At 41.5% G+C, this 18,562-nt stretch overlaps 2 protein-coding genes and 1 non-coding gene across 3 annotated transcripts in view; 2 read left to right on the top strand and 1 right to left on the bottom strand.

Annotated features, from left to right (window-relative positions):
- Window positions 1-1,866, top strand: part of Map3k15 (mitogen-activated protein kinase kinase kinase 15) — a 109,991-nt gene extending 108,125 nt beyond the window's left edge. The window contains exons 27-29 of the mRNA XM_042670498.1: window positions 499-599; window positions 682-758; window positions 1,353-1,866. Of these exons, the coding sequence (XP_042526432.1) occupies window positions 499-599; window positions 682-758; window positions 1,353-1,434 (260 nt within the window). The 3' untranslated portion in view covers window positions 1,435-1,866. The remainder of the gene's footprint in view (window positions 1-498; window positions 600-681; window positions 759-1,352) is intronic.
- Window positions 357-14,326, bottom strand: Pdha1 (pyruvate dehydrogenase E1 subunit alpha 1). The gene is made up of 11 exons (XM_042670496.1): window positions 14,152-14,326; window positions 11,311-11,370; window positions 10,362-10,535; window positions 9,358-9,484; window positions 8,649-8,740; window positions 7,912-8,004; window positions 5,709-5,864; window positions 5,367-5,438; window positions 4,506-4,573; window positions 3,007-3,115; window positions 357-2,535 (listed from the first exon to the last, which is right to left on the bottom strand). Exons 1-11 carry the CDS (start codon window positions 14,206-14,208, stop codon window positions 2,371-2,373), a joined length of 1,173 nt encoding a protein of 390 aa, XP_042526430.1. The 5' UTR covers window positions 14,209-14,326; the 3' UTR covers window positions 357-2,370.
- Window positions 7,394-7,520, top strand: LOC122100119. The gene has a single exon (XR_006146102.1). It is a non-coding gene; the product is annotated as a small nucleolar RNA SNORA61 (small nucleolar RNA).
- Window positions 14,327-18,562: the final 4,236 nt, after the last annotated feature.

Below are 18,562 nucleotides of genomic sequence, written 5' to 3'. Positions count from 1 at the left end.
GAGGCAGAACTATATTTTAAGATTCTGATTCAAAACAAAATTTTCAATACATATTTGTGAATATATATACACTTTAAAGGCACTGTTTACTAGCTAAATTATGCCTTAGCAAACTACCCTTTTTTACTGTATGCACCTTAGAAAAACCCTGTATGCTCCCTCTTGGAATGTGGAATGGATAAGCTGTATTATTGCAACCTATTTCCTCATTTGATTTTTGGTGTAGTTAGGGATATACTCCCTAAGAAAAGGTATTTTAGAGCTGACTATGCATTTAAGGTGAGACCAGTAACCTGTCAAATTTACTCACTAAAAAGCATTATGGATAAGGAGGATTCTTTTCTCCAGAAAATAAATCTGATGATTATGAATTGTATAACACTTTATTAAAGCAGTTGAATGATACAAGTTTGACTCAGCTTATTTGCACATTGCAACCTTACTTTGAAGCATTTCATGGTTACAGGTTAAAACAAAACAAATTTTTCACCAATACAGGTAATACAGAAAATCCAGAACCCCTGCAGGGGCGGGGAACAGACAAAGAGCTTATAGACTGGTTGCAGCTACAAGGAGTGGATGCAAATACAATTGAAAGGGTAAAATTATAACCCCCAACTATTCCTATGATACTGTTTACAAGCTTTCTCTCTTACATATCATATCCAATTTCGGTTTCAGATTATTCAAGAGGATTATACACTTTCTCATATTCTTAATGATATCACTAAGGAAGACTTAAGATACCTTAGACTACGGTAAGATCTTCAAAACAGTTTGCGTATTTATTTTCTTGTGAATATCCTTTAAAATGATAATACAAATTAAGTGCTGCCACCTGCTCCTGGCTCCCTGAAATGAATTCAGTTTCCTATGTTTTACAACACCTTACCCATCCTCCTTCCAAAATCTGAAATTCTGATAGGTTCATGTTAGGAAAAGGCCAAGGTGAGGCCTGAGGTTCCAGGGCACCAGGCCAAGACCCTTCCTACAGCACAGCCTGTTCTTCTGTGCAAGGCATTTTATATTGCCACTTCTACACAGAGCCACTGAGATTCCTGTATAGCATGCCCTACCATTGGGGCACATGTATCACCTACACATATGAAGAAAATACACATTTTTGGAGATATTGTTTGAATTCAAGGCCTTACACTTGCTAGGCCAGTTCTCTACTGCCTGAGCCATACCCTTACAGGTGTGTACCATTATGCCAATAAGACTGCATTGAGGAGTAGATGGCAAATCTAGAATGTATACTATGCCTTTTGCCACATGACTTCTACAGAATTGTTTTGGAGTGGTTGATTTGAAACTCAGTTTTCCCATGCTAACTCTTGTTTGTTCTGCAGTGGTGGTGTCCTCTGCAGGATTTGGCACGCGGTCTCCCAGCACAGAAGACAGGCTCAGGAGTCCTCAACCACTGCAGATTAGGTTTAGTCACTGACAGCTAAGCCTGAGGACAGAGCAGGCAAATACCACACATTTGTGGTTAAAGCTTCTGTTCATGTGCCTAAGTTTGGAGTTTACCCAAGGAAAAACGAAGACCTACCATTGTTCAAAGACTGTCTTTACTGAAAAGTTTTAAACCTGTTATTTATAAATGTTTTAAAGATTTATAGAACTGTATGTAATGTGAACAGTGAGCCTTAGTTTTGATATCCCAGAGTAAAACGCTTATTAATTTTCTTTCATTATCAGCACACAAAGTACTTGCTGGAAAGATAAACCAAAGTGTGGCTAAATAATAGGCTAGCTGTCACTGTTTTAAGATGTAAGTTATTCACTAATATAGTGCTTAGAGTTGGAAGGTAAAATTGATACAAATGTGCCTTTCATTTAAATGTGATGGAACTGCAATTTATGAAAATAACGTCATATTTATGTTGACTGTTGACTGTACAAATGGAGACAGAACTAAGTTATTTTGCATTTGAAATGGCTGTAGTCTTATTTTTAAATGGTAAATATTTTCACCTCTTACTTTGTTATAAAAATAAATATTGTGTCTTACTTTGGAGAAATGACTCAAGTAGCTGCTATCCTATGTAGATGAGCCATGGGTACAGGAATGATCCCAGAAAAGGGAGCAGGGGGTAACTTGGTAGAACTATTTTAGACCTATACAAATCCAACAGTCTTCATGATATTCACACAAAATATCTAAGTACTTAGTAACTTTCTCTAATGCAACAATGTACAACCAGCATGCATCACTTTCCCATTAATTTACATGCTACTTAGTCAACGCATAATGAAAGTCTCCTAGATGTTCATTTGCTGGATATATTCCTTATTAGTCTTCCTTAAAGTTGATAACACTGAGTTCCTTACAGTCGCCGACAAACAGCCCATGATTACAGTCTACCATTAACTGACTGACTTAAACTTGATCCACTGGTTGGCACCACGCACTTCAAATGGTGGATCGCTGCTGTAGATGTGATAGCCGAGCTCTTCCAATGGTGGCTCAGGATCAGCTGTGGCAAACTGGGCAGCATCCTCAATTTCTTTCCTCACTTCAACATCAATTTCCTGAATATCAGATTACATTGTAAGAGAGTTTTGAATCAACAGCAGTGTCAGTACCAACTAGTTCTACTCAGACCTGCTGCCAGGGTCACTTGAAGTAGAAGTATCAACTATTGCTGGTTTTAAAGATTGTAAGATACTCTAAGGATAATTTATGAGTTAAAAATCCAAAGCACATTATTTTAGAAAAATACTTTTAAGAAAACTGGGGAGAAGGGTAAAGACTTTTTTGCCAATCCAATTAATGTCTTTTCGGAGCAAATGCTTTCCTACTGACTCAGGTCACTGCCCACCAAGTCCTAATAAAGAACAGATTTCAGAATTAATGCTCCATCTCAACACTTTCAGAGCTTGGACAAACACCCAGGACTGTGGCCATGCAGGGATGGTGACAGTTTGTGAGGGAAAAACTTGATTGTGAGAAAGGAGAACCAATTTTTTAAAGCCAGACTTAAACCACTAGAGCAACTATACCTTCAATTCTTCAACACTGGCCAGATTGCTATTCACCATTCTATCCTTGAGAAGCATAATAGGGTCACTCTTACTTCTTACTTCCTGAATTTCTTCTCGTGTACGGTAACTGTGGGGAAGGAGAGGTGGTTAGAGACAGGTGAGAAGAGTTCCTGTGGGGCAAACAGCTTAGTGAAATACAAGAGTGTTTCTGTAAGGGAAAAGCACATTAATACTGATTCTACTATGGGAATACCAGGGGGACACCTAACCAAGGCAGCCTAGTGGCATTTAAGAACTTCTTGCATCTTTTATGGAAACTGTAACACACAGGACTTCTCCAGCATTCTGACAAGAAGGCTCAAGTTTTGGTTTGGTGTTTCAAATGGGGAGTAGGGTATGAAAGAAGTGTTACCTGTCCGACTACTTGGCACTCCTCTATTTTTACACAAGTGGGAGAACAGTGGGGAGAATTACAGACTTTGAGGCATTAGAACATCAGCAGAAAAATACACATGCATTGCCTTTCTCTCTAAGACTGCAAAGAAGTATGGCTACCAAAAACTTAGGGGCTAGATTTTTCTGACTCTCGATTCTGTAATTCTTTTCCTACTGCACCTGAAACAACACCAAAAAGGAAGAACTACCGTTTCTAAGACCAAATAACACAAAATGCCCTTTTCTACATACTGTGTTGTTTACATGTGTACCTTAATTCATTCTACAAAGCCTTGTTTATTTTGACCAAGTTGACTTCTTTCAATTCTATCAAACCATCATTTGCAGAATTATGTGCTAGAGCTATGTGAAAAAGGGAAACTCTGATCTTCCTGTATCACCTAGCTCTTTTGATTGATCTATTTCAATTTACTGAACAACCCATGTGTTATCCAGAACTTCCCCAAACCCCAGGCCTCTGCAGGGAGTGTTGCAATGCATGAATTTAGGCTAATGTCTATTATAAACTAAATGCCACCAAATATGCTCATCTATCATCAGATTTGTTTTCAGTTAGTTTCTCTCTGTAGTTTAGTTACAGGCCATGTGTAGAATTACTGTTCATATCAACAAACTTATGTATTGTGAAGATTTTTTCAGAATGCTTTCTATATCAGAAGCAATTTATTAGAAGAAAGCTTTAAGACTAAGTCAAATTTAAGTTACTTGATGCTAGTGAGACTAATTTCACTAGTCAAATGAACTTTTATCTGACTTCAAAAGTAAACACTGAAATGCTCTTCCTTTTCATGTAAGTAACACTAATCAAAGCTTACCCAATTTAATTTTTTTTTGTTGGTCGTGGGGCCTAAACTCTGGGCCTAAGTGCTGTCCCTCAGCTCTTCAGCTCAAGGTTAGTGCTCTACCACTTGAGTCACAACACCACTTCCGTTTTTTTCTGCTTATGTGGTGCTAAGGAATCGATCCCAGGGCCTCATGTATACGAGGCAAGCACTCTATCACTGAGCCACCTTCCCAGCCCGCCTACCCACTTTTGAATCATAGATTACCCGTGACTCTACCTGACTCCAGGGTCACTCATGCTGTGTCCATGGTAACGGTAAGTCTGCAGCTCCATCAGGATAGGTCCCTAAAATGAACCCGTAAATGGTTAGATAAGACAGAAGGAATAGAGCGCCAATGATTCCCAACCTCAAATGGATGTCTTATCAGATATGCAAATGAGTTGGCAATAATTGGTTAACTGATTTTTAATTTTTTTTCATTATTGTACAGAGGGGTTTATGTGGTATTGGGGAATCAAACCCAGGGCTTCAAGCAAGCTAGGCAAGCACTCTACCACTAAGCCACCTTCCTAGCCATCCTTCATTTTAAAAACAACAGAAAAGTAAGCCACTGGGGTGTGCATACTATTAAACTTATCCTAGTGATCAAAGTAAACTCTTTAGGTCAACCTCACTGTTCCCTTCTTCCTCACTGCCATTTGTATACTAAAAAATAAAGATCCTCAAGACCAAAGCAGAAACTAAGATTACACATGTCAGTCTTGCTATTATAATTTGTGTAAAATTATCAAATGCCTTAGTATATAAGCACAGTTCTTGGCTGGGTACTGTGGGGAAAGCCCAATCTGATAAGTCAAGGGTTGTAGGATAAATAATGAGAAGGGACACAATTAAACAAAAAGTAAAAACAGATGGTCAAGAACACAGAGGCAAGGGAGCACTAGAGAAAAAGATTTATAGGAGGTGTCTTACCATGATCATGCTATTCATAGAGGGACCCCAATTGCTTGCCTGGACTCTTTCTTTATACACATCACTTAACAGCTACCTCTGGATTGCTACAATGGCTATGTGGGAAGCCTTCTGTTAAGCTGAAACCTGCTGTCACAGGAAGACAAAGTCTTTGGAGTGGCTTACCTTCCCAGATCTACAATAGGCAGCTGCAAACTTCGTGGCCTCTCGGACACACAAGATATCCATCCCATCTACCTGCGAATAAAGGTGGAAGGGGCAAAAAGTAAGTCGAACTGTCCAAATCCATTTTCCTTCTTTTCTAGGTCTGGAGATCAAACTTGGGATCCTGCACATGCTAGGGAAGCATTCTACCACTGAGTCACAGTCCTAGCCCTCACATTTTAGTTTATATAATCTGTTTATATGTAAGCAAACCAAACTCAATTTTGCCAAGCTGCTCAACAGCATGCATAAGGGCACCTAGCTGACAGGGAGTAGCCTTGGCTACCCAACAATTGTCCTTACCCTCAGCCCAGGGATAAAGTCTCCTCTCTTGTAGTAATCAGTACTGGCTGCGGCTCTCTCAACAGACGTTCCCATTCCATAGCGGTTATTCTCACAGATGAAAATGCACGGTAATTTCCATAATGCTGCCATATTGTAAGCTTCAAATATCTGACCCTAGAAGTATTTATAAAACGTTCAAGTGGTTCCAGATTTCATCATCATCCATGGTTATAGAAAGGCTTTCATAAAGGCCAAAGACTCATTTTCTCAAAATTTCTGATGTGAATGAACTGTGTGTGTGTGTTTGGGAGTGCTTGTGAGAAGAAGCAGGCATCATATTCTTGCAACTAAGGAAACTTACAAATCAAATCCTATTATCTGTTTTTTGTAGGACTAGTACTCCTAGTACTACTGAGTTTATTAAAAAGAGGCTCAACATTTAAAAACAAGTGACTATTTTACTGGTAGGCCTTATTTTTGTGCCATCCCGAGGCTTGAACTCAGGGCTTGAGTGCTGTCCCTGAGCTTTTTGCTCAAGGCTAGTACTCGACCAATTGAACTATAGCTCCACTTCCAGTTTTTTTGGTGCTTAATTAGAGATAAGACTCTCATAGACTTCCCAGCCTGGGTTGGCTTAGAACTGCATTCCTCAGATCTCGGCCTCCTGAGTCACTAGTATATAAGGTGTGAGCCACTGGTGTCTGGCTAGTTATGCCATTTTTTTTCTACAAGCCATTTGTTTATTTATTTATACTTTTTTAATTGTCAAGCTGATGTACAGAGGGGTTACAGTTACATAATTAAGGTTAAAAATACATTTCTGGTCAAACTTGTTACCCCTTCCCTCATTTTCCTCCCTGCCAATTCCCCCTCCACTGCGTTATACAGATTATTTCCAACATATTGTCTTGTGTATATCACTGCTATGCTGGTTCCCCACTTCTCTTCTGTCTCGCCATTCTGTTGTTCCCTTCCTCTAATTCAGATAAATGTATATACAATACCAGGGTACCAAAATCAAATACGGTGACAACGGGATATACCATAGGGGGAAGAACATACAAAAGAAACCAAAAATCACATAGTACACTTAAAAAACAACAACAACAACAAAGAAAAACCTCGTGTCCATGTTTTTGAGTTCATTTCACTTAGAATCATCCATACATAGCTCTTCTGCTCATCTGCTAAGATTTCCTAGATGTATGCTATTTACTGAAAATAAGAGAATCCATGGGCCCTATGTTTCTTTAGGTCTGGCTTCCTTCACTTAATATGTGCCTTTCTTTAAAATCTATCAGATCCAGTGGATAATCAGGGCAAACCAGCATCTAAGAATCAACACCAAATACAGGACCTCACCAAGTGCCTTCTGTGGATTGCTAATTATTCCGACCAAAAGAGAACAAGAAATGAACAATTAGGGCTCAGACACTATTATATGAATTTGAAATTGCCTGAGCATCTAAGGTAATGGGTCTGTATGGTTCTATTCTGGTTTGCAATGGGTTAGAAATTTAAATTAGGGGGAAAAAGTCATCTATCACAGAGTACTTACAGAGCAAATGTAGAGCAAAGGTACCTCTTCAGGAATGTTTGCTTGTAAGACTGGTAAAATGTGTCACGTGTAACATGCTAACATGCTTATAAAACCAAAGTTCACTTGCTTTATGAAATGATCTTTCAACTAAAAAGCAAAAACCACCCTCTTCTCTTTCCCATCAGATCTGAATGCTGGTCTTGGTGGTCGTAAAGGAGGGAAAGTGATAGTGAAGCTCGCTCATACTGCACTGCAGTCTGGCATAGCACATGAGCTTGTTTCAAACAGGATTTTTCTTTAGCTCTAAGGTCTTGAATTCAGTCCTGCCATGCTCCCAATCTGTTTTTGCTCTAGTTATTTTTGTTAAATAGGTCTCGTATTTTGGCGGGAGCCAGCCTAGACCTCGATTCTCCTACTTAAGCCTTTTGCACAAGTACACACATCACATTCAGCTTTTATTGGTTGAGATGGGATTTCTAGAACTCTGTGCCCTAACTGGCATGAAACCAAAATCCCCCAATCTCTAACTCACTTTCCATTCCTAGTCCCACTCCCGTAGCTAGGGTTACAAGAGCGAGCCATGATGAGTGCAACTAAGCATTTCCTTACCAAATCAACTGCAGCTATTCAACACTTAGGAAATCTAACAATTGCTACTGGAAAGTTAAGAGACACACTTACCTGATTAGCAGCACCATCACCATATAGTGTCAAACAGACTTCATCTTTTCCATTATACTTACAGGCCAGAGCAATCCCAGCTCCCAGGGGTACCTAACATTAAGGACAACCAAGAAACAAACCACAAAAATCTGAGTTACGCTGTTAATTTTAACTCTTGGACAGAACTGGAGATGGAAATTTCACTGCTGCTACTAATTCCTCCTTCCCTAACCCTGTTTCTACACTCAACGGACTATTGTCAACAAGTTAGGAAAGTAACATGAGTAATGACCATTTGCAAAGACATTTCTGTACTCAAAGATCCAAGCAATGAAACTTAAAGAGTCAGAGGAAGAAACTTAATTGTAAAATATGGATAACAGACCCTTACTAAATTAGACATAATTTTTCACCAATGCTCCATTTATCATTCACCAACTGGTGAGAGCAAGCTTTCGATCATTACTAGACCTGATAATCCTGACTGTCCCCATCTTCTAATTTGGCTCCAGAGTTAGCACTGCCTAGAAGCAGGTGGAAGCAGTAATTAATGTACTGAAATGTGAATTAAAAGGTGAAAGAATAGAGATTTAGCAGATCTTGTTTACTTACAAAACAGTAACAACCATATATCCAACCTACTTGTTAATTGCTCAAATAGCAAGGGAAGAGACAATAAAGTTCTCTGGAGTATGCAAATTTATGAAGACATGGGTCATGACCAAATGTACGGAAAGGTGTTCATCCTTCACTACCTGAGCTCCAACGATACCATTGCCCCCGTAGAAGTTCTTGGCATACATGTGCATAGATCCTCCTTTCCCTTTAGCACAACCTCCTCTTCGTCCTAGAAATGGCAGTACACACACACAGACACATCAAAAGCCAACAAGAAGCAAATCAAACCACGCCCCGTCTTTACTTTGAGACTAGTTCAACTGTGTCGGCATCTGCCCTTCCAAGGAAATGTTTTCTTATCTCTATCTCCAAGTCCTTTCCATGACCTTGCTCTCCAATCATTTAGTTGCATCATCCTAAATGTCTTTTTTTTTCTTTTTGGTCAGTTATTCACAGCTGACTTCTACACTGCTACACTCAACAGAGTAAAGGAGCACATAGAAGGGACCACTAAAAAGATTTTCTTAGAATCTACATTACATATAAAAGTACCGTCAATTTGCTTTATATGACTATTATCAGATTTCTGGCTGACATACTTGAGGAATAACAAACCCCATCTGTTGAGTTAGCACCTAACTTTTTAAGAATTTTTACCATAAGGACCAGATGACCACATCAATGGTTAATATACTCAATAATACAACAGGTACCAGAGCATCAAACAGAGGGTTTTTTTTTAACTCAGAAGTTTTTTTTTTTACTCTCATAAGGGTTAGGATCTTAATGGGAGTTATCTGCAAATTCAATCCACTCACTCCCCCTTTCTGTAAACCCATAGCTAACCTGTTAGCTCTGCGAGAATTTCACGAACAGAAAGACCCCTAGTGAAGGTGAAGCCATGAGCCCGGTAGGCTGTGATGAGATGGTCTGTGGGGTTTATACCGGCCTCGAGCCCCACACAGCAAGCTTCCTATAAAGGAAGAAGAAACTATGAAGCAACACGGTACATGTTTATGGATTAAAAATAAAGTTTCTGTTAGAGCCAGTGCTACACAACACTGGCTAACAGAACTTAGCATGATAACCACAGAAAGTAGCCATTCTTCACCAAAAACAGAGTGGAGACTCAAACCAGAAGCCATGAACTAAGAACCCACAGATGTGTTATTTCCTTTAACCTGTATGATACAAACAAGAAAATCCACATCATGTCAACATTAAAATATTGAGGGAAAGGACTGGGGAGTGTCTCAAGTGATAAAGCACCTGTGCACCAAGTTCCAAAACCAGTACCAGGAAAAAAACCAAAAAAACAAACTTGAGGTAAAGTCATATGAAAATCTTGAAAGGTCTATCTTCTAGAAAAAATGAACAGGAAAACTTAGACCCATTCCCACATGGTACCAACCAGCTGCAATCAAGTCTGGGTATGTCTGGGTGGGGCATACCTGGCCCAGTTCACCAATGGTCTCTGTCACCATTCTCCATGTTTTGTATACCTGGCCTTCTTAACTCATTCACTCTACCTAGCTGGGCCTGGTAGGCACTGGAATTTGTGATCAGCCAATGACCTAAACCCGCAAAGCATCAAAGCAAACTAATAACCCTACCTCCTAAGAATGTATATAGTTTAGATAGGATTGAGACAGCAGAAAGTTTTAAAATAGTGAAACTTAAGAGTAAATGCAAGAAATCATCAATGCTCCTAGTGAATGAATACTTTAGCTTAAGCTTCACAGTGGGTTTTGGCATTCTTGTTTTCAAATCCTGTTAGCATTAAAGGCAGGCTAAAATCTGAAACCATATGCAAATACCTAAATATAGTTTTATTACAAATTTATCCTCACCTGACCATCACACAAGTGACAGAAACCACGAATAATTTTCTGTTTATACAGCTGATCAGCTTTTAACTCCATTCTGCGCACAGTCTGCATCATCCTATAGTATTTGAGCCCATCCTCTCTGGTGAGCACAGTTGTAACGGGAGGGCCTTCATCCAGTCGGTGAAGGTCACATTTCTGAAATGAAGGTGGTCATGCTGCAGTTACTACATCACAAACTCTGCTGACTCAATCTAAGATCCAAATTTCACAAATAGCTTACAAAACAAACAAGGAGTATATCAGCAATGCTACAAAATGTTTCTAACTCCTTAAGTCTATACATCTCATTATGCAAAGGGATATGGTTTTGAAGGAAATTCTCTGAGGTGATTTTCACTGAAAACCCTTAGAAGTTAATTGAGGAATTATAGATTGAAAAACTTAAAAATAAACAAAACAGAAGAACCGGACCGGGAAGGTGGCTCAGCAGTAGAGTGCTTGCCTCGTATGCACGAAGCTCTGGGTTCAACTCCTCAGCACCACATAAGCAGAAAAGGCTGGAAGTGGTCCTGTGGCTCAAGTGGTAGAGTGCGAGCCTTGAGCTGAAGCGCTCAAGAACAGCACCCAGGCCTATAGTTCAAGCCCCACAACCAACCAAAAAATAATAAAATAAATTAAAAATAAAAATTAAAAACCAGAAGAACCTTCTTATTCAAACGTTTAGCTGAATCATGTCCTGAACGTTGGAATAAGTTCCATTCCTTTTTTAACAACAACTCCACTCCTTTTCTGAACTACCAGCAAGCTGCTAAGATTAACATATTTTTGCTAAAGTTCTCAGAGCCTTTGGCTGTGGAACATTAGAAGAAAATGACTTAAAAAAATACCAATATCAAAATGTTCTAAAGGTAAAATATTATCAGAGTGTACCTGTGGAAAAATGATTAACCCAAGATTAAATATCGCTTACCTTAATTTCAAATGTAGCATCATTTGCAAAATTACGCGATGCCACTAGCACTCTGGTTGCCTAGGAAAACAAAAATATGCAAACAAATGTTTAATATTTAATGTCCATTGTTTTAGAAAGTCACTACTATAATCAACCAGCAGGATGAAGTCATGGAAAGTAAGCCCCCAGATGCTGGCAAGCTTCTTCTGTTCACTATGCCCGTATCTTCCTCATCATGATGTAAAATTAATCCATGCTTTGGCCAATGAAATACAAACCATATCTCTATCTGAGGGAATAAGAAAGGCGACAAAAATCAAACTCATCCACTTGGCCACTCTGTTTTCAAAGACATTATGGTGAGAATATAATAAAATAAATGGCCAGAGGAATGGATAATCTGCGAGCATTGTTTAGTTATGTTGTTCTTGGTTATAACCTGATACGATTTATTTGAGAAATCTAAGGTTCACTTTCAAAATTATGCTTCAAACAAAACTGTCAGTCAATCTCTATTTGGGGCAAATTTTACTATTCTGTGACATAGATCTAGGAGGACACGTTTCTTACTACTCGTACGTAGTATGAGGTAAATACATTAGCAAGAAACATTTAAGATGGAAGCAAAGATATTTAACACTGACTTAAAAACAATGGATTTGAGTCTGCTATTTTGTAATTTGAGCAGCCTAAATCTTGTGTTGGCTCCTTCTGGAGGCAGAGGAAGGAGATATGTCCTCTGTAACAGTGTTTGTTCCTTGATGTTCAGTAGCATTTTTGAGGTGCTTGTTCCTTTTCACTGTTGAGGTGTGTAAGTTTCAGTAAGAAAGACTCTAGCTTCTATTCCTAGCTGAATCTCAATGTCATAAGCACATTCTACCTTTGGCTAACAAATTTCTGCCTACGACCAAGGAATTATTATACAATGTTGAAAATATATCAGTATTACTCATGTTCAACTAAGAAGTGATATTCTGGGTACCTAGCCTAGTGTCTGGCACATATTACAAAAATAAATGTTGGCTCTACCATGAATGCATACAGAAAGAGCTAACAGCAAATGTGCTTTAGTTACAAGTCAAAAGCTAATATATTATGTGATGAGTGCTAGTTTGTTCCCAAGTCTGGAATCCGTAAAGCCGTTCGCTTCCTACCTTTTGAAATGCTTTGCCCCTATCAAGCAGAGTTACATCAAATCCTGGGGGAATTGCTAGAACCAAAATTACAAGTCAAGGCTTAGCAGTAGAGAAAACCAACACCATCTGAGTGTGACTAGAGGTCCAAGTGCTCCATGCCTAGGTATTATGGCACATTTAAAAGCTGGAATAGGGCTGGGAAGGTGGCTCAGTAGTACAGTGTTTGCCTTGCATGCATGAGTCCTTGTGTTCAGCACCACATAAGCAGAAAAAGCCTTGAAGGGGTGCGGTGGCTCAAGTGGTAGAGTGCTAGCCTTGAGCTGAAGAGCTGAGGGACAGCGCCCAGGCCCAGATCAGGTCCTACCACTGCAACAAAAAAAAAACAAAACTGGAACCAGTCCTATTCTCTAACCCCAACCCTAAGATCAGTGTGTGCTTAAGAATGAAGGCAGTTTACTCTGGGTTCTACATGATTGCTGTACAGCTGACTGCCAAGAAAAGCTCAGCTGTTGAGGGAGGGAGGAAGTTTGTTTTTGGTGTGCCTCACCCCATCTGAACCCAACTCCAAGCCAAGCACAAGTGTGCAACAAGTGTGTAGCTAAATTTGACATTATGAAAACCAGAAGGCTGAGTAGGTGGCTCAGTGGTAGAGTGTTTACTTCGTATGCATGAGCCCCTGGGTTCGATTCCTCAGCACCACATAAGCAAAAAGAAAAAAGCCGGAAGTGGCACTGTGGCTCAAGTGGTAGAGCACTAGCCTTGAGCTGAAGAGCTGAGGGACAGCGCCCAGGCCCAGAGTTCAGGCCCCACGACCGACCAAAAAAAAATTTTTTTTAAACCTAGAAATAGTCTCCAAATATATGACACGTATGGGGTGCCAGGCACTACTTATGTGTAAAAGTTTATAACACATACCTCTCTTTGAATCATCGTGCTAACCCCAACAGTTAGATAGAGCCTCTTAATCTCTACTTCAGAGATAAGGAGCCTGGGCCAAGGGACATCCTAACTACTTGGGAAGCTGAGATCTGAACCACGGTGGGAAGGCAGCTTGGGCAGTAAAGTCCATGAGACTTGTACCTCAAGTCAAACACAAGAGTGCAGCTGTGGCTCAAATTGGTAGAGCTCTGGTCTTGGGCAAAAATACTCTGCTTCCCCCCAGGGGCGGCGTGCACGCACGCGCGCACACACACACAGGCGCGCACACAGTACACACTCTTAATTTCTCGTGCTTGCTTAAGGGCGAGTCAATGACGAAGCCATGCCTAACTCGGCTTCTGGATTCCCAGCCCTTTTACTAGAATGTACTACACAGCCTCTAGGTCAAGAGTAATGGTACTAGGACGAGCGGAGGTCAGGGGAGACAGGTGGAAGCACGAGCCGCATGTGTCCCTGGCGCCAGCAGGCGAGCCGAGCCCCCTGGCGCGCCAGGTGCAGAACTGGGAGCGGGGGTGGGGGAGGGGTGCGGCCGGACACCCTCCCTCTGCCCCCCCTTCTCCCCCCCCCCCGCCCCCCGCGTGGACCCGGCCGACACCCGTCTTCCCCCGCGGCGCACGCGACCGCTTCACGCCGTCCCTCCCCGGGCGGAATGCGCGGCGACGAAGCGGAAATGAGAGTCCGCGGCTGTCCCCTGCCGCACCCCAGATCCCAGTGGGAGGCCCCACTGTCCCCTCCCAAGCCCCGGTCCGGGCCCCATCCCGTCTGCTCGCTCAGGATGTCTCACCGGCTTCTGGGCAACGCCCAACAACACGCGGGAGACGGCGGCGAGCATTTTCCTCATGGAGCGCCGAGAACGGCTGGTAGGAGCGACTCGAAACCTCTGGAAGAGAAGGGCTTGGGAGTTACCAAGTCTCCTTCAGGCGCCCTGAACAGACGCCACGCCTCCAACGCAGTGAAGGAAGCGCAGTGACCTCATGCTCCAGCGCCAATCTACGGACCTATCAGGACGTCTCCTCGAGCTTTTCCCGCCCACCTGACGGGGGTCTACTGCTTTTCGTTAGGTATTAGCGCCAGAGAGGGCGGAGCTGCGGCCCGTAAGACACCACGTGAGGAGGCGGGAAGTTAAGGACGCGAGCTTAAGGAAGTAGGGAGGGAAAGGCCTTGCATTTCTCACCACCAGCTCTAGGGGGAGTCCTGCAAGCTTTCCTACACTTCCTCTGGTCCTACATTTGTAGTCTTGGTTCAGTACCCAAAACGATGAAAATTAGCCACAGGGTCAGGCCAAAATATACGCCATCTAGTTTCTAAAAGTTGTTCTTCCCGGCTTTAGAAGACAGTTGGGAACCACTGACCTTAAGTACTTGAGAATCCCAAGACTGATTCCCGAAACACAGAGAATGCTGATTAACAACAACAGCTTAGCCTTAGGGCTTTATTAGTGCTTTGTGTAGGTGCTAATGGTTTGTTGTTGCTTTGGGTGCTAAACTGGAGCTTGCTTTCGCAGCATTTTGATCCATACCTCTAGCCTTGCTTTTTACCAGTAAATTGGAGATGGAATCTTGTGGACTTTCTTTGCTGGGCTGGCTTTAAACCAGATCTTTCAGCAATCAGTGCCCTGAGTAGCTAGGGTTACAAATGTGAGCCGCCTGAACCCAGTTTTTTTTACCTTTTGCTTCTTAGGGTAAGGCTACTGTTGTAGAGAACAGATTGGAAATGAGCTGCTCTATGCAAATTTTACTTGGAAAAAAGCAGAATCTTACACCTCCTGTGTGACCCTGTTACCCAGAGGCTTAAGACCCAGGACTTGGGCTGGGAAGGTGGCTCAGTGGTAGAGCGCTTGCCTTGCATGCCTGAGACCCTGGGTTCGATTCCTCAGCACCACATCAGCAAAAAGAAAAAAAGCTGGAGGACAGCACCCAGGCCCAGAGTACAGGCCCCCATGAACGGACCCCCCCCCCCAAAAAAAGATGCAGGACTTTGAAGGGAAAATAAATGCAGAGAGTGATAAATATATGTGAGAAAATAAAAACAGTCATAAATACATAATTTAATAACTAAATGGGGAGTAAAGAACTTTTCCTTACAGGAAATTAATTTCCTTCGAATGAGTAGATGCAGAAGTAATGATGGGACTACGGGAAAATTATCATTTGGCAAAGACCACAGTCATTGTTGCACGCAAGAATTTACCAACAGAGACTAAAGATCAAGACATTTATATGATCTCACGAGATCTCCCAACAAGAAACTTAGGAGTTACAAAGGTTACATTAGTAGTTTTTCAGCAGATACACAAAGGAATCCATTTTTATAACTATGATATACTTTCCATTCATATTTTGAAGAAACATGCAAAGCCAGAGTTGCCAGCAACCTTGAAAGTGAGGGAAGGTTGTTACATCTGTGAAATTGGAGACAAGGGACTTTGCCTTTTACTGCCTTTTAACTCATCATCATCCCCTCCCCCCTAGCCTGAACACTCACCAGGTTTTGATGAAGCTGGAGGATTTAGATTAGAGAATCGAGTAACTCACCTTTTGATCATCATAAAGATTTTAAAAAATCCAATCAAGCTGGGCACAGATATGTCATGCCTGTAATCTTAGCTACCCTGGAGATCTGAGGGTCATGTTTTGAAGCCAACAAGGCAGACATACCCAATTCTTAACTCCAGTTAACCAGCAAAAACCCAGAAGAGGAGCTGTGGCCCAAGTGGTAGAACACCAGCCTTGAGTGAAAAAGCTAAAGGATATTTCACAGGCCTTGAGTTCAAGCTCATTACCACCACACACACACACACACACACACACACACACACACACAGCTTAACTTTGAGGTAAATCTTGGTCTTCAACACACCTTTTGTTTACTTAGTAGGAACTCTTCCCGACACCCCCCCCCCCCTTGCAGGGATGAATTGAAATAGAAGGATCCCATGCATTTGTTATAGTAGCTGGTGGATATTTGTGAATGTCTTTGATGAGGGATTCTGGCTGAGGGCCTTTTTGACTGTGAGACATTTTAAATGTTTTTGTGTAACTATCACACAAAATACAACAAAAAATGGAAATGAAATACAACAAACCAATTAAATTATAACTCAAGTTATTGGCATAACCCACAGAGTATGACTTCAAATTACTTAACACCACAGGAATGCACGCGTGCCTCCTCAGTGGGATAGATCCTCAGGACAAAATGAGCTGCCAAAAAAAACCCAGTTAAATTGTTTTCAGTGTTCTTGTACCATTATTTTCAATGCTGGGATTGAACTCAGGACTACCCTAGTCCTGTCAGTGTTACTGTTATCTGAAATATGCCTTTATTTATTTATTTAGTGCCAGTCCTGGGGCTGGAACTCTGGGCCTGGGTATGGTCCCTTATCTTTTTTCACTCAAGGCTAGTGCTCTACTTCTTAAGCTACAGCTCCACTTCTAACTTTTTGCTGGTGAATTGGAAGTAAAAGTCTCACAGACATGCCTGTCAGGGATGGCTTGGAATCATGATCTCAGATCTCAACCTTCTGAGTAGCCAAGAATTAAAGGCATGAGCCAATGATGCCTGGCTACACAATTATTCTAACTTTCTTAGGAACCAGGATCTTCAGCATAAAAGATATACGAACAAAAAGTCAAACAAGTCAAAGCCTAGTTGTACTGAATATGAATTGGAAATACCAGAATAAATGCTTGATCAGTTACACACATAGACATAGATACAGTGAAATATTTATCTGTTTCTGTATATGTTTATATACGTATACATTCATCTCTTTCTATATATACATATATATGTATACACACATATGTATGAAACCAGGCTTTTAGACCCCAGCCCCAAAGTCCAGAACTCACAACTTAGGTCCAACCACTCTCCCCTCTATGCCAAATAAAGAGACATGGTGAAGGGCAGAGAAAGGAGATTGATTGCATGATGACCATAGGAAGATGTCGCTTCTGTACATCTTCAGTTGCCTTTGGAGTTGGACAGTGGCTTCAGGTGAAATAAGAAGAGTTGGGGGCAGGAAGTGAGAATGTAATGCATAGTTAACCCAGCCCCAAATCACAGGTGCATGGACTGGTCACTGTTATCTCTGGATTCGCAGCCCTTTTACTACAATGTACTACACAGCCTCTAGGGCACAGATGTAAAATTGGTGGAATTTTAGTTAATTCACAGGGTCCACTGAAAGGAACCCCCCCCTCTCTCCCTCCGCCCCCCCCCCACACCTCACACTTTTCTCCCCTGGAAATTTGTTGGTGGATATTTTCTCCCCTGGAAAGACCTAGGAGATGACATGGCCTCATCTACAAGTCAGTTTCCACCTTTCCTACAGGATTACAGGCCCCAGCCTTCCCAAGAAAACTTGGCAGGAACATTACATATGACCTACTGTTTTTTCTTAAACAAATAATAAGATTAAAAAAGAAAAGACAAGAAGTGGGAAAAATCATATATGAAAAAAGATTTATTGCCAGGCATTACTGGCTCACGTCCGTAATCCTAGTTACTCAGGAGGCTGATATCTGAGGTTGTGGTTCAAAGCCAGCCCAGATAGGAAAGTCTATGAGACTCTTATCTCCAATTAACCACTAAAAAGTCAGAAGTGGAGTTGTAGCTCAAGAGGTAGAGCACTAGCTTTGGACAAAAAAAGGTAAGGGACAGCACTCAGACCCTGAGTTCAAGCCCCCATACCAGCACACAAAAAGGTGATACATTACGTCGATTACTCTAATTAGTAGGCTGCAGATGTGTAATGGAAGGCAAGGGGCTGGGGGTCTCAGACTGTGCTGCGTAATTTTGAAAGCAGGTATATTTCTTTTTCCATTCTGGAGGCTGGAAGTGCAATAGCACTTTGTGTCAGGTAAGGGCGTTCTTACTTTTTCAGATATCATGTGACTTTTGGTCCATTATTCATTCCCTGCCAAGAGCAGAGCAGAATCTTTTGCCACCCTGGCAGGCGTTCATGCAGATTGCAGACTGCCTCCCACTGCAGCTCCTTCGCAGTCAGGCCCGGCTGATTATGGCTGATTAGTCTGGCCTGATGTGAATAGCTCATTTTCTGGGCTGATCCTACAACAAGAACAGCCTTTGGAGACCTAAGAGGCAGCCTACTACTGGGCTTTGGAAATCATTTACTAGCTGGGTGATCTTGGACAAGTTGGCCAAGGTCAAACAAGGCCTCTCTGGACTTC

Source organism: Dipodomys spectabilis, unplaced genomic scaffold (genome assembly GCF_019054845.1).
Source record: "Dipodomys spectabilis isolate Male_0828 unplaced genomic scaffold, ASM1905484v1 ptg000564l, whole genome shotgun sequence".
Classification (NCBI taxonomy): Eukaryota; Metazoa; Chordata; class Mammalia; order Rodentia; family Heteromyidae; genus Dipodomys; species Dipodomys spectabilis.
This window is presented reverse-complemented; position numbering and strand designations above follow the sequence as displayed.

Bases quoted from the DNA above. Each gene is read 5' to 3' on its own strand.
- Pdha1 (XM_042670496.1), bottom strand. From the start codon at position 14,208: ATGAGGAAAATGCTCGCCGCCGTCTCCCGCGTGTTGTTGGGCGTTGCC. The intron at 4,574-5,366 runs GTAAGCCACTCC...GGTTCATTTTAG, and splicing joins CCTATTGTAGATCTGGGAAG to GGACCTATCCTGATGGAGCT. The intron at 3,116-4,505 runs GTAGAGTCACGG...CCTTCCCCACAG, and splicing joins ATGAGTGACCCTGGAGTCAG to TTACCGTACACGAGAAGAAA.